We start from the raw sequence: 15,166 nt of genomic DNA, 5'->3' as shown, positions 1-15,166 counted from the left end.
TGTATATAGATTATTGCTATTTTGAGATAAGTTCTTAAACTTATTTTTCTTATAATATAGAGCAGTAAATAAAGAAACAATTATCTCTTCTAGTTACGACCTTTGTATTTGGTTCTTGCTTGGCATAGGTTGCTAAGCCTTTTAAAATTTTGCATGTGAAGGATATAAAACAAGATAATTTTTTGGAGATATTATATATACATTTGAATAACCAAATAATCATAAATTACTATATTGATACCATAGAGTTCCATTATAATTTATCAAGCTTAGTAACTAAGCTGTATTTCGATCTAAAAAAATAAGAAATTTCGAGCAGACTAAAGACTCAACCTACCTTCTTGAAGTCTTGTTTTGAAAGATGGAGATTATGTTGCAACACTTCAAAGTGGCTGAGAGAGCCACTAGAGGGACATTCTGAGCTTTTGATTGGTTATTTACATGTAATATACAGAAATGTCTATAAGGGAGCATTTCCAAAAATAGAAAGAGGTGAGTGTGGCCATTGTGTTTGATTCAGTTCATGAGCAATATCTCAGCAAATAGTAAAGATAGAAGGTTCTTATTTTATATTCTAGCTTGTCAATATCAGTAATTTGAGTTCCTAATTCATACAAAACTATAGAATTTGTATACTGACTTCACAAATATCTAATTTGAACCAGTGCTGCATTCAACACACCATGTGACACACAAAAATCAATGTTTGTGTGTTTTTTAATATTTACTTTTAAATTAAGAAATTGAATAATGTATAATATTAAAATCTGAATTATAATCTACAGATTGATACCAAATTTACTGACATAAATTCATAAAAAAAGTAATTCAATAGAATTCTGAATGCAATTCAACAAATGCAATAACATAGCCTTTCACCCGTGACCTGTCTGGAAAGGATTAAATCACACAAAACTTTTAATATTCTTAAACTGTACATATATTTGGGAATGTGTTTACTAGCATATGTGTTATATTTTAAACCTTGTAATGTTCTGTCTACAGTTTGCTGTAAAGTTCAAACATTCAATATTTTACCATCAGTTCTAAAGAAGAGTGGTAGCTCAAAATATTAACTATATTAATAAATACAAATTGTACCAGTAATATTCAATTAATTTGTCTTTTATGTTGGTTTTTGTTATTGAAGCAATTTCTATCAACTGATTATCTAATGATAACTGTGTTTATCTATTTGTTTCACCAAAATAAATAGCTAATGTAACTGGAAAACTACTTAAACTAAATCTAAATTTTAAAAATATATTGTATTTAGTTACCAAATATGAGATATACATTTGAAATACTGCAAAAAATAGGTCTTTCACACGTTGTTTTTAATGTGTGTGACTACTAAATAAAGAAACAAATAATGTTTAGATGTAAAGTCCTATCTTACAAAATATTGAAACACAATTCTATCCTACATGCACCACTATGAGATGAAAGTTACTTTTGTGAAGTTCAATTTCATACTTAGAAATGTGTGTGCAATTTTAATATTTTATAGATGTAGTTAAAGACAATTAGTAGTTTTATTCAGAAAAAACAAATTGTATTGGATATTTATATCATAACTCAAAAACGTAAATTTTGACCATAGAAAGGGAAATAGATTATATTTAATCCATTTCTATAGGTATATACTGAAAATGTTGTTGGTTTAACCTGAACCACATCATAATACAATCAGCCTTGAATATCTGTTATAGCCTCTTAGACCACAAACACAACTCCATTTACTGGTGTAAAAAGCTGGGTTAATTCTAAAACATACTACTCAAAAAATGTATAACTAAATATAATATTATTTATTTTAGTCCTTTATAACATTATATTATGACCCAATTTTTGTTCAATATAATGTTTTTGCAGTTTTAATCAATAGAATTTTCCATTCTTGAATGATAATTTTAAAACATATTCTGCATAAGAGAATACAACTATAACTAAACACTATCCAAGGAATAAAAAGTATGTATAAGCTGATCAGAATATGAAACAAATGGGCATCAAGAATTGACTATAAGTTTGGTTATACTCTGGTTAGAGAACTCAAAAATATAAAAATTTTCCATAAAAGTTTCTAATTAAAAAAAAAAGTTAAAAAAGAAATACAAATATACACAATATATAAGGCAAACTGAGAAAATAAGTGATAAATCCACTTTGTATATTAAAACTAAACAAACTAATTGTATACACACACAGTCTGTTACCAGAAAAGTATTTTTCATATAAAAAAAAATACATACTCCAAGACATACCGTATACACACACAGTCTGTTACCAGAAAAGTATTTTTCATATAAAAAAAAATTCATACTCAAAGACATACCAGTGAATTCTTCCTCAGAATGATCTTGAGCTTCTCTGTCAACCCAGCGCATATGAACATGTTTTTGATGTTCATGACACATAGATGCTGTTGAAAATCTCATGCAGCACACAAAACATGTGCTTTCAGTTTTCACTGTACCATATGAAGTACCATGCACATAGGAGAATTGAGTATCTCTTTTTTCTGTGTTATCAGATGACATGTGTCTACCTTCCTCCATGTGTTTCTACAAAAAACATTTTGTTTAATAATAAAGAAAATCTATTATTTTTAGAAGCAAAAATATGTAATTATTTAAAACTTTTATGGTAGTTTCATCTTATATTCACAATCTCCTTTGGAGAAAAAAATACACAACAAATTTTAATATTTTCAGTACATTTTTTAAACACAGCATAAAATGGACGATTCCAAACTATGAAACTAAATACTTTCATTTCATAAACAAACAAACCCCAATGAATATTACGTGTAAACCAGGTTGCACAAAGAACTTATAAAGTTAATAGACTTAAGAACATTTAAAAACTGTAAAACTTTAACAAAGCTTCGATTAAGTTCTAAAAATTGCAAGCATATCTCATAAATCTAATTCTTCTTTTTAATTCTTTATTTTTCCTATAATTAATGTTGTCAATATTTTGTATAACCTTTATAGATGAGTTTCCTGTCTAAGTAAAGTTACTGACAAGCCTATTCTGGATTCAGGGACTGAAATATTACATTTCCGAGGAATTTCCTTTTTTTATGGTCTATCCGTATTCCTTTAGTTATGGCCAATGAAAGTGAACATATTGCATGGATTAAATAAAAAAATTCATGAGGAAATGAAACTTTGCATGAGTGAATGTAATCTTCCTGATACCTTTCCCTCAAGTGAATGTAATTTTATTTCATTACTTCTATCCCTGGGATTGTATTACATCTTCATAAACCTTTGCTTTTTTTTTTCTTTTTCTTTTTTAAAGTGTGAATTTGTTTTCCTTTCAGGCAAACATCACAATCTATGTAAGAAAAATAAAATAAAAGCATTAAAACTTGCAGCAATATAAAACAATGAACCCAAAAGATTTGGTTTAAAAGACATGGCTACATTTTTCATAATAGAAAGGTATTCTGGATCATTTTGTGATCCTTTTTTTTTCTAACCATTGCACTCTCCCAAAATAAATTATTACTTGATATTACCTGAATAAACACCAATTCTACACAACAGTAATACACAAGTTTTTCATGTACCACCAAACTAAATAACATCCACAAATATACACATAACAGACTATACAGTATTAGTTTACATTAATTTCACAATTACTATAAAGTTTTATACTACAGGTATTCAAGACATTTACCAATACCATACTAAACAAAATCTTAACATCTAACTTATTTGACAATTTGATGCAAAAATTTTGTACGTAGATGGGCAATACATATAGATATTTACAATTACATTACTTCCAAACAAAAATTGTTTATCATTCCAATAAGAATTATCAAAATTATTAACAGCTCCACATACAGTACAAGATCATGTCAAATACTTTTATTGGTTTTACTTATTAGCTATATGAAATTGAATCATTTTGTAACCCAAGTCATCATCTGTTTTAATCTCTAAATGACTTAGATGCTTGATTTCAGCACTATCAACGTCCTAGCTGTAAATTCTTCATGAACAACAGTCTCATCGATAAGCAATGAAATAAAACACAACAAGCTCATTTTATTAGTTAAGCACACTGTGATCTCTAGACAAGTAAGAACAACCATCCTTATATATGTGACACCATTCCATACATTAATGATGCCTACAGAGATGACAGTCCTATTTTTTGTCATAAAACACTGCCAGGAAAACTTCCTTACAACTAGAATCTACAGAAAACCAACATACACAGGAAAATACTATTATCTCAAGTCAAATCATCTATAAGCCATACTATCCAAAACTCTCAATCAAGTTTCTAACAATTGCAGTTAAACATCTCTTCTATTACAAACACATATTTATCTTCAAATTCAATGGATATCCTGAAAACAAAATGACGCACAACAATCACACCACACACACAATTTCAAAAAATCATATCAATCCACAAGCCAGCATTACCCTCACATTTTTTCTCATGCTCAGTTATCTATCAAGAAACTTGCAAGGCATTTTACATTTGGAAACCATCAATAATTTTTTACCTTATATAATTAATAGGGACATTTAAAACCAAAGAAGTCATTTACAAAATGTAATGCAGCTATGGAGAACAATACATGGAAGAAACAATCTGGCATTTGTGACACAACTGAGAACACCAACATGCCATCTGAACAAAGAAATCCAACACTTTTCCCAATGCAGAACATCCAGCCAAGACTAGACATGACAAAAACTAGAAAAACTGCAAAATTATTGACATAGTAACTCTCTTTTCTGGTTACATCCCAAATCATAAAACTCCAGACATCACCAAGTTGTGCTGGCCTGAAGGAAGAACACTAATGACCTGAAATGTCATCCACCTTTTCTTCAATTTAAATAAGTTATTCACAGGATTTTTGAGCATTCTAATAATTTCTACTTACCAAATACCTCTCTTCCTGTAAAATATCTTATCATTTAAGAGCAATATTCTTTCCAAAATACAAACCCTGAGATATTACCCAGGGCTACAAATTAAGGAATATGGACACTGATGTATAAAGAGTTATTAGAAAACCAATGGATACCAATCAAATCTTTACAAATATGTGTAATTTAAACACATTTTACTACATACACATTATTTTAGACCATCTTCTATATCCAGACAAATCACACACATAAAAGTGAAGGAGTGATATCACTGGATGAGGTTGAAGCAATACAGAGGAGATACTGGGAAGAGGAGATCCAGACATCCAAGAAGTAGATGAAACCAAGGCCGAGTTAGCCAAAGAGTCATCACCAAGAGGACCTGATGCATATCAAGGTCAGGAACCAAGGGAGAAGTCAAAGAGGAGGATAGGTATACAGAAAAAGGTGAGATCTATCCTGGCTGAGAGCATCAACAGCCAGAGCCAAAGGATGAGAAACCTAGTACCAGAAGAGAGAAAGCTAAGAGTTGAGAGGAGTGGCAAATGCATCTAAGAGGCACGTGTTCAACCTCGATCACACCTACCAAAAACTTAGAGGTGTAGAAAGCATTCAGTGGGCAGAATTCAGTTCAGCTGAGAGAGACAATCTTACAACAGGTTCAAAGCCTCGACACATGACAAGCCATGAGATGAACCCAATGGGAATAGGTTAAAGATGAGGAGGTCTAATGTTCAAAAGCAAAGAGTCCTGGAGCTGGTGTCAACATGATGGTTGATTTCAGAAACAACCATGGAATTGTCAGAGTGTATCATGACCAACTGAACCACTAGGAGAGGAAGGAAGTGGGAACAGTGAGAAGTAAAGCATATTGATGTGAAGCAAATTCTCCTTCTGTGTCCAAAAAATGAAAGAAGTCACGTCATTCAGAGAAGCACTCCAATCCAAGAGAGAAGCACCTGTTTGGGTGGTGGTAAGGGAACACCAATCATGGTATTGGCACTGCCTAGCCACCAAGACAGAAAAAGAAAAATGATGTGTGAATAATGTTTGGGAACTTGTCCAATCCTCCTTTCCTTCTCCACTCTATTCTTCTTCTGCTACAGTATCGTGGAGTAATAACTGTCCTAGTTCTGTCTCTTCGTCCATGAAGTGCTAAAACAAACAGCTGCAAGAAGCACAAATGCATTGTATCACAATTCTCATTATCTATGCAAGTAATATGGCATTGGCTGCATCTTCTTACACTTCCTTTTCTTCATCTTCCATTTCTTCACCTACTTCGTTCTTGTGCCTGACAAGCAGACATAGACAACTAAAGTGGGTGAAATGAGACAAGTGGAAGAGGCAAACTGCAAGAATAGCAGGAGTATGATAACAGACTTTGAAAACATCTTCTCTATGCTGCCTTTCATTAGACCTGTCAACTCCTGACTCTTTTGGCTAAACAGAAGTGCCTGGCTTGTACAGTGCTTTGCTAGCATTACAGTATAATTTCCTAGTTTTTGACACCATGGAATTCATCTGTTGCTTGCCCCCTCTTTTTTTGCCTTAATTTCACTATGACCAGAATCCTGTCATGATCAAAACCACATCTATGGGACTTCAGACAAGTACTGCACTTTGCAGCATCACGTAAACTTGTTAGTAACTTCCTCAGCCATCACTGTAAACAGAGGAGTAGTTGCTGACGAAAACTGTGGTAGTTTGCGAGTGGAAACAGCATGACACTTTACACTGCTCCTGGGAAGTATAAAGTTTCTAGGATCATTACTATCTTCAAAGGTGTGTAGAAGTGAGGTGTTTTGATAGGTTCAAAGCCATGGAAAGTCACAGATCGTCAATCGGGAAACAGTGTAGACTGAGAATAACGAGAAGTGAATATGCTCATTCAATTCTGGAGATTAAGATAAATCATTTGGTGTATTTAGAATAAAGATATCTTTAATTCTGGAAAGAGTTTTTCTGGAACTCTCCCCCAAAAATGTCTGTTTGATTCATGCATCAAGTATTAAAAAAATGTTTGATATTGATTTAGGCAACTATACAGATTATGCATGTGAATTGTAAAACTGAATGATAAAAAATAGTACTTTTATATTTAACATAAAACTCCCCTTGAGGAGAACTATTCAGACACCAATCACAAATAACAATTTCATACACATTTCACAAGAGTTACGTAGCCTTTGTACAACCTGCATATGTTGTTCTAATACAGGTAATAATAAAGAAAGAAAGCTGGATACAACCACAACATTTTTAACACTACACTACAACAATACTATAATAACTGCTCAATAAGCTTTACCAGTAGCTTGATGCACATCACCCTCACACATTTTTCTTTTCTTTGGATCTTTCATAAGGATTACCAAAGTTTAAAATGGCAAGTTCAAGTAGTGTTTAACATTTATATTAGATTTTTGCAATATTAGAAAATATAATTATTATTATCACAAAACTAGACCAAAAATTGAGATTGAGAAAACAGTGGCAGACAAAGAAAAATTAATTTCAAAACCTTAGAATGTTTCTTAAACAAATACAGAAAAAAGTTTACAAATATTTTGTTCTCAAAGCTACTAAGTTAAATAAAATAGGGAAAAGTTCTATTAGTGGTCTTAGTTTATTACAGACATACCTCCTGAAAGAGTAACATTTGTATATGGTATCTGGGAATGCTATTGTCATTCGTAACAAAGAAAAATATCTAAATTGTACTTCCAGGGTTTTCATTATCTTTCAGAGAAGGTGGATGATATACTACTAAAGTAGGTTAATAACCCTGTTGGTGTGAGGTAGAGCTCTGGCTAAAAGATCAACATCATCTTTAAACACAATTCCCCTAGAAAATTGGAGGGTGTGGCATGATTCCTGGAAAAATATTTAATTTGTGACTATCAGAAATGCCATTTCCTGCACTTTCTGGCCTCTTTTCAAACATTAATACGAACTGAAAAGACAGCATGAAAAGGTAGTAAAAATGTAATATATTTACATCTTTTAACTTTATTTGCACTTCAAGTATTTTCAAACCTTTCATATCAATAACACAACTTCTGTCTCTCAATTATTCTGGCAATGCTTCTCAAATAGGCAAAACTAGTCAGTACATTGGAAATTGTTTTGTCTTTGTGTGTGTTGTAATTTACTGACTTATTCTGTAGCAGTAAAACCCTATTATATTACATGTGGATGATAAAATTAGAAATGACTTCAAAATTATTTCTAAACAGCTTTTTCAAAGCCAAGAGAATCTCAAAAGGTTGCAGTTAAAGTGATTCTTATGACTGAGTTCCTCCAGAATAAAAAAAAGTTGGACATATCACAGGTTGATATACCCTTTAACTCTTTACATACTGGGTCAGTAAATGTGACTGATCTTGTAACCACAAAGTAACCATCAGTGTCCACACTATAGGTTTTGAGATGATATGTGTATCTTCACAACATTTGGCAAGTCTTTTGCACACAAAAAATCATATTTTGCAATTAAGCGTTTTTACTAAAGATTTGTCCGTGAATATATGGAGTCAGAGTGTTGACTGCTCTGAGTGCAAAGTGATTTTCATGTTAAGCTTAAAAATACTTTCTTCACCTGAGAATTGTCAAATTTAATTTGTGTAATATCTAACAACTTCCTACATAAATATCAAGCTTTATTTACACTAAAATTTTATGTTTTACTTGTTATTTCTCTACTCTAACTCTATATGTATTCAGTCAATTCAAACGATCTTGTAACTACTATATAAAAAACAAAGCAAATTAAATCAAAATTACTCTTTTTTTTGTTTCTAAAATGACTGTAGATTGTAACTGAAAACCACAATTGTTTATCCTAAAGAACATAAAGCTCATAACAGTCTACATTTGTTTCTACTTAATTTTATTGTTTTATTGCTCTTTGAAGTCATGGCAAGTGGGTCTGATTTTCTAGTTTATGACTCCATGAACAAAAAAAATTGAAGGCTATAAGAATTGAATTTTGCCTCAGTAATATCTATATTATAATTAGTAAGTTATGTTAAATTACATACTTCACAGGGAGCTGGTAAACAAATTAGAGAACAGGGGAAAATGTTACAATTCTCATACAAGGGGATTTTGAGGATTTTATCAAATATTTCCTTCAAAAATTAGGAAATTTAAACTTATATAATATTAAATGTTAATTTATTAACTACTTTTTGATGACAAGTTTATTCTTATACATTGATAATAAATCAGTTTAATTAAATTTTGAATATAACTGTGTAAAATGTTGTGGCATGTGTACTTTAACCTAGGCTCTTGAAACATTGAGAAATAATAAAATATTTATTCACTTATCAGTAACCTGCTGAAACAAAAAATGTGTAAATTTTTTCTGATATGTTAATTTGGACAGTTTTTTATTGTTTTACATGTTTATAAGTGGGTTTGCAAAAATGTTGGAGCCTTAAACATTGTTTCTATAACCATGCAGTTATTAAATGCTTTTTAATCAACCAAGAATAAGAACCAACAATCACTCATTTTATTTATTAGACAAACACAATCTTATAAAAAAGCAAAACCTAGTAATCTGAATATTCTTCAAGTAGTATAAATTTAGTCAAAAAACAAAAAAAATTAGAATAATATCAATTTATTTTGTAAAATAAGACTTTTCATAATTATAAAATTAGGGAATGTATAAAAATAAAACTAGAAAGGTTATTCAGATAATATAGTATTATTGTGTTAACAACACTGTAACATCATATTATCACTAACCACTGGAATATTTTACTTTTACAGAGATGATACGATACCTATTAACTTTTTTGAAAGTTAGCCTTAACGAAAACATAATTCAGCACATCTTATAAACAAAAACAGAAAATACAGCTGATTAAAGATTATATGAAAATGCATGACTTAGGCACATGATTCTCACAACCGAGTTTATAGTAGCAACATTATACAATTGATATGATAGGAAAGGGCCCAGCAGAGAAGATCCAAGGTACGAAAACAAAGGTCTCGAGAATGTATGCCTCCTTGACGAGAAATCTGATATACCACCGTGGAATTGTCAGAATGTATCAGGACAATTTTTCCCTTCAATAGAGACAAACCTTGAACCATTGCCCAGTGTACTGCAAGGAGTTTGAGAATGTTGATATGTAGGGTAGACTAGACTTTTGTCCAAATAATCTGGAACTCCTGACCTTGAAGATAAGCTCCCCATCTCTGAAGAGATGGATCTCGGGACAAAATGGGTACCCCAATAGTGGTGTTGTTCTGATCCAACCTCCATTCTCAATCAACAATGTTACTCCTGAGTAGTGAGACTGGAATATCCAAAGGGTCGGAATGCATATTCCATTAGTCACGCAGTGACCACTGAAGAGATCTCATATGTGCTCTTCCCAAAGGAATGAGAGGTTCGAGGGATGCCCACATCCCCAAAAGAGAGAGAACCATCTGCACAGTAAGAGAAGGAGACAAAAGTAAAAGCTTGATGGCTCTTTCCACGGTTTGTAACCTGACAGGGGTTGGTTGAGCTTGACATAAGTGAGTATTGAAAAACACATCCAGATAGACAAGATATTGCATCGGTGACAGAATAAATCTCGCCAGTCTGATAAGAAAGCCCGCTTTTGTGGCTTCTGAAAGGAGAATCTGAGAGTGTTTTTCTGCTAATCGACGGGATGGTGCCAGAAGGAGCCAGTTGTCCATATAATGGTGTGCACAGACCCAAAGAATGAGGATGACGAGAAAATGCTCGTACAACTCTGAAGAAGACATAAGGTGCTGATGCAAGACTAAAGGGTAGAGCCCTGAACTGCAGTACCTGACCCTTGTGCACAAATCTGAGAAACCTCCAAGAATATTCTGCTATGGGAATATGGAGATAAGCATCTGTAACATTGAACTTGGTTATACAGAGCCCTGGGGCAAAATTCCATTGTAGGTTGAGAAAAGATTCCATGGTAAAGCAAGGAGGATCTAAAAATTGGTTTAGTCGAAACAGATTGATGATTGGATGTAAATCTCCTGTCTTCTTGGGTACATAAAATAAATGGGAATAAAATTCTGGAAGAACGGGTTCGACCCTCTCTACTGCCTTTTTGATTAACAATTCTCTTATGGCCTGGGAACAAAGCTCCACTCATCGTGGATCTGTTGGAGGTGAAAAGGCAATGGGTTGAGCAGATAATGGTGGAGGAGATGTAAATTGAATGACAACCCTAAATCCAGAACATGAAGTACCAGTAGATCCATGGTGAAAAAGCTCCAGATGTCCAGAAAGGGATGTATCGTGCTCCCACTGCTCCCCCACCCACAGGATAGTCATCGATGCCATTGTCGATGGTAGGTCAGAGCCAAAGACCCTCGATATTATGAATGGACTCTATTATTGGAACCAATAGACCTGAGAACTAAAGGAGGAGGTCGGGAAACACTATAAGCCAACACTCTTAAATTAGCACCAGAAAGGTGAGAAGCTAACAATGATAAAAAAAGAATGTAAACAAGTTGAATCAATTCATGATTCCAATTTCTCTAGAACTCTTGTAAACCACATGGGACAGAGAAAAGGGGGTTCCCATAACTCCCTGAGGGTAGAAAACGGTAAACAAACATTTTCTAACAAGGTGTCTCTACTCAGTAAATCCCAACAACAAACCAGCCAAGAAACCCAGAGATAGAATTGAAGAAGACAATCTGACTGAAGTAGACATCAGCAAAGTCCCCAACTTGTCTTGAAATTGCTAACAGGAATGTTGATAGACTTCTGACAAAAGTTGTATTGAAGATAAGTACCTCACAACAGTAGTGAGAGTAAGACAAATCCATGAAAACTGTGATCTGCTCAAAGTGATCACAGGTTCCAATCTAGTACTCCACAGGTCCAAAAGGTCCACAGATCCATCCATTGAGAATCTAAATAAACTTCCTCCTGCCAGTGAAAGGCCAAAGCATGCTGTTCGGATAAACATGGGGGACAAGCCATAGCTATGCCATCGCGTAACTGAGCGGCAAATCTCCCAGCATAAACAGCAATATCAGGAGGAGTAAAACCCAAGTAGTTAATAGCTGTCCTTTCCTCCAACAAGGAAGGAGTAGAGTCAAATGCAATAGGAGAGACCCTCACAATTTCACAAACCCAAGTAACCAACTGAAGAAAACAGGATGGAGGTGGCTGATCAAGAGGATCCTCTGTTGAGGCTGACCTAGTAGAAGAAGGAGCTGGAAAAAATGAATCTCCAAATTGTCTCCAGCTGATCCCAAGGCATTTGTAAAAACTGTCTTACGAACCCCCCCCCCCCCAAAAGAAACACCCTCAGTCCGCATATATGTCTTGCAATGGATTATATCATGGACAGCCTCGACTGAGAGCGACCTTCTCTTCTGGTCACTGACAAACATCAGATAGCAGAAGTGGAAGACAAAAAGTCTGGTTGGTCTCCATAGTAGAAACATTAATACGGGAATTCATACCCATCAGGTTTTCTTTTTTTTTTAATTACTTAATTTATAAATATAAGCGAAGATATAACAGCAGTCACACTAACTATGTCCAAAGTCGCAACATAAATCATGTAAATAATCACAACACTTCTGTTTATGGAAACTTATGCTGAACACTTTGTCGAGAAAAAGTGATTACATTATCTGAATAAGGTGTTTATATACAGTATCTAGATAGAGGGCATATTGAAGTTGGTGGAGAAATTTGCAAATTAGAATTTGCCAGGGGCATTTGAGCAGGAGATATAAAGTCTGGAACAAGCATTTTCAATGCTCAGTTGGGCAAAGAGTAGAAACCTGGAGATCGTGAAATAGCTATAGTGTCAGCAGAGGTAAGTATGTTTTGGAACCATCAATACTGAACTCTCTACAATGTCAGTTATTCTGCAAATAAGAACAATTTAGTCTTTTATCTATAGTTAAATTTTTAGTTGTAAAGATATATACAGATATTAAAAATTAATTGCAATGATAATGACTAAAAAAAAACTTTGCTTTAAGATATAAACACCCAATAAAGCTATTATATCTCTTTATAAATACCTTAATTTCCTCTTCAGCTGTAAAAGTTAAAGAGCACCGACTACACTTGTAAAAAACAGTTCCAACTCCAACATTTGGTACACCTTGATTATCTGTTTCTGGTCTCTTGGTAGATACCACTGCTTGTGAATTTCCACAAAGGGCAAGGTGATCAGCCAATTGGTTCTCCTCTTCACAGGGATAATGACACTTCGAACATGACCAAACATGTGGTGCTATAAAAATCAACATATGGAATTAATTTCTTAACATACATGTCACTGTCAAGTAGTTAAAAAACAATTCAGAAAGATTATTTACACTTTTGTTTGCCGAGAATGCCAATTAAACATCCAGTGTGTTTTATAAACATTATATTCTATCAAACAAAACATTACAGATAATTAGTAAAAACAAAATATCCTATTTTTCAAAATGTTTAAATTACTTACTACTTCATTTTTTCTATACTTTAAAACAAATTCACTGAATTTAGTAATAAATATGTTACTTTACTGACAAATAATTAGTGATTTACTAAATATTACCAACTTGTCCAGACTATTATTACAATATCTAAATACTTTAAGATGAATATATGGAAATTAATACAAAATTTTATGGTATGATCTTTAAGACTGCTCCAAATTGGGAAAAATCACACTTGATGTCCTAAATTTTGGAAAATTCCCATTATGAATTTTTTAGAGCTAATTTTTAAATTCTAAACTGAAAGTTGCAAATTTCTAAAAATAAAAATAACTAATAATTAGCATCTGATAAAATTAATGTTTATCCAAGCACTTACTTTTCACAAAACAGCATTAAATCCTACTATGCAACAAATTTCAACTTCAATAACTCTGGCAAATCATTCCACAATTCCTCTAACCTATATGTACACTAAAATAATTATGATGCTTTTTCTTTGATGCACCTCCACTTTAATAAGATCACTGTTTGACTTTCAAATCAGGAGCCAATTAATCCCTTACACATTATCTACAGATTATCCATGGTCTAAAAATCAAATAAAAGTTGAATTTACTAACTATAAATTTAGATGTAGAAACAAAGACATCATGCTGCAAGGGCTAAGTACTCAAAGCATGTTTTACTTAAAACATTTATAGCTTCTACACAGTTGTTCTTCTCACACTGTCTCTGCTACTATCCCCTATAACAAGTTGGGAAAAAAATGGGACAAATAATACAGCAAGTAAAATAAAAAAGCAAACACTTGAAGGTTCTTGTTACAAAATTACCCCAAGGGAGAATTGGAAATATGTCAACTATCACAACAATGTAAATAGAAAAGTCCCCCCCCCCCCTAATAAATATACAAACCACTATTTTTTTGGTTTTCCAGTTTGGCTTTAGGTGCCCAAAAATTTTAATCCTTATAATAAAACATCACTACACTGTCTGTAAATGCTCATATATTGGGAATCAATATGAATAGAAACCACAAGGAAAATGTAACCAACCTTCAGATCCTAATACATCAAAATATATGTCATGTTTGAACACTAGGTCAATGGGTAATACAGGTGATAAGAACTTTCATAAATGCATGTAGTTTAAGAAACATAAAGCATGTTACTTTTGATAAATTTTGTTTTTTTGCATTATCATCTTTAATACCTTGGAAAATTACATTAGGAAATGGTATTTATAAGAAATGACTACGATATTTATATTTGTTCCGGATTTGAACTTATTACTTTTTATGTTTTAGTACATTATTTTGCAATCCCAAAAAATTTTAACTAGGATTTCATGTTTATATAAGTACATAAAAACATTTTAATTTTGTTTCATAAATATACTTTTATTGCAGCCGCACGTTTGCTTATCGTGTTTTATATGTGCGGAATAAACCGTGGGGTTAGCAGCATGAACTTTGTACGTTTTCCCTAAACTATCTCACCCCTGTTGAAGATCACTCTCATTCAGCCCAGCTCAGGCACATTTGAACATTACTCTAGATATGATAGTAAGAAAGGTTTTCAGTACTTGAATATAATTTCTTTGAACTTTCAAACAAGCTTATTTCAACATATGTCTGCGTATATTGTTTCACTATAAAGACAAAACTAATTGCCACTACTAGCAAATGTATGTAACAGTTTATAGTACAGATGGTTTCAATAAACACTGCCTAAACCTGACCCCTTGTTACTTGATACATCCTGTTAGAATATATTACCAAAGATACAGACACC

General features: G+C 32.8%; 1 protein-coding gene across 3 annotated transcripts in view; it reads right to left on the bottom strand.

Moving 5' to 3' along the window:
* LOC106460135 overlaps positions 1–15,166 on the bottom strand; it is a 150,202-nt gene that overhangs the window by 46,793 nt on the left and 88,243 nt on the right. For all 3 annotated transcript variants that reach the window (XM_022386783.1, XM_013919816.2, XM_022386784.1), the window contains 2 exons: positions 12,963–13,177; positions 2,339–2,567 (listed from right to left, as the gene is read on the bottom strand). In XM_022386783.1, the coding sequence (XP_022242491.1) occupies positions 2,339–2,567; positions 12,963–13,177 (444 nt within the window). The remainder of the gene's footprint in view (positions 1–2,338; positions 2,568–12,962; positions 13,178–15,166) is intronic.

This window comes from Limulus polyphemus, unplaced genomic scaffold, assembly GCF_000517525.1.
Source record: "Limulus polyphemus unplaced genomic scaffold, Limulus_polyphemus-2.1.2 Scaffold716, whole genome shotgun sequence".
Classification (NCBI taxonomy): domain Eukaryota; kingdom Metazoa; phylum Arthropoda; class Merostomata; order Xiphosura; family Limulidae; genus Limulus; species Limulus polyphemus.
Note: the sequence above shows the minus strand (reverse complement) of the source record. Positions and strands in the feature narration are given on the sequence as shown.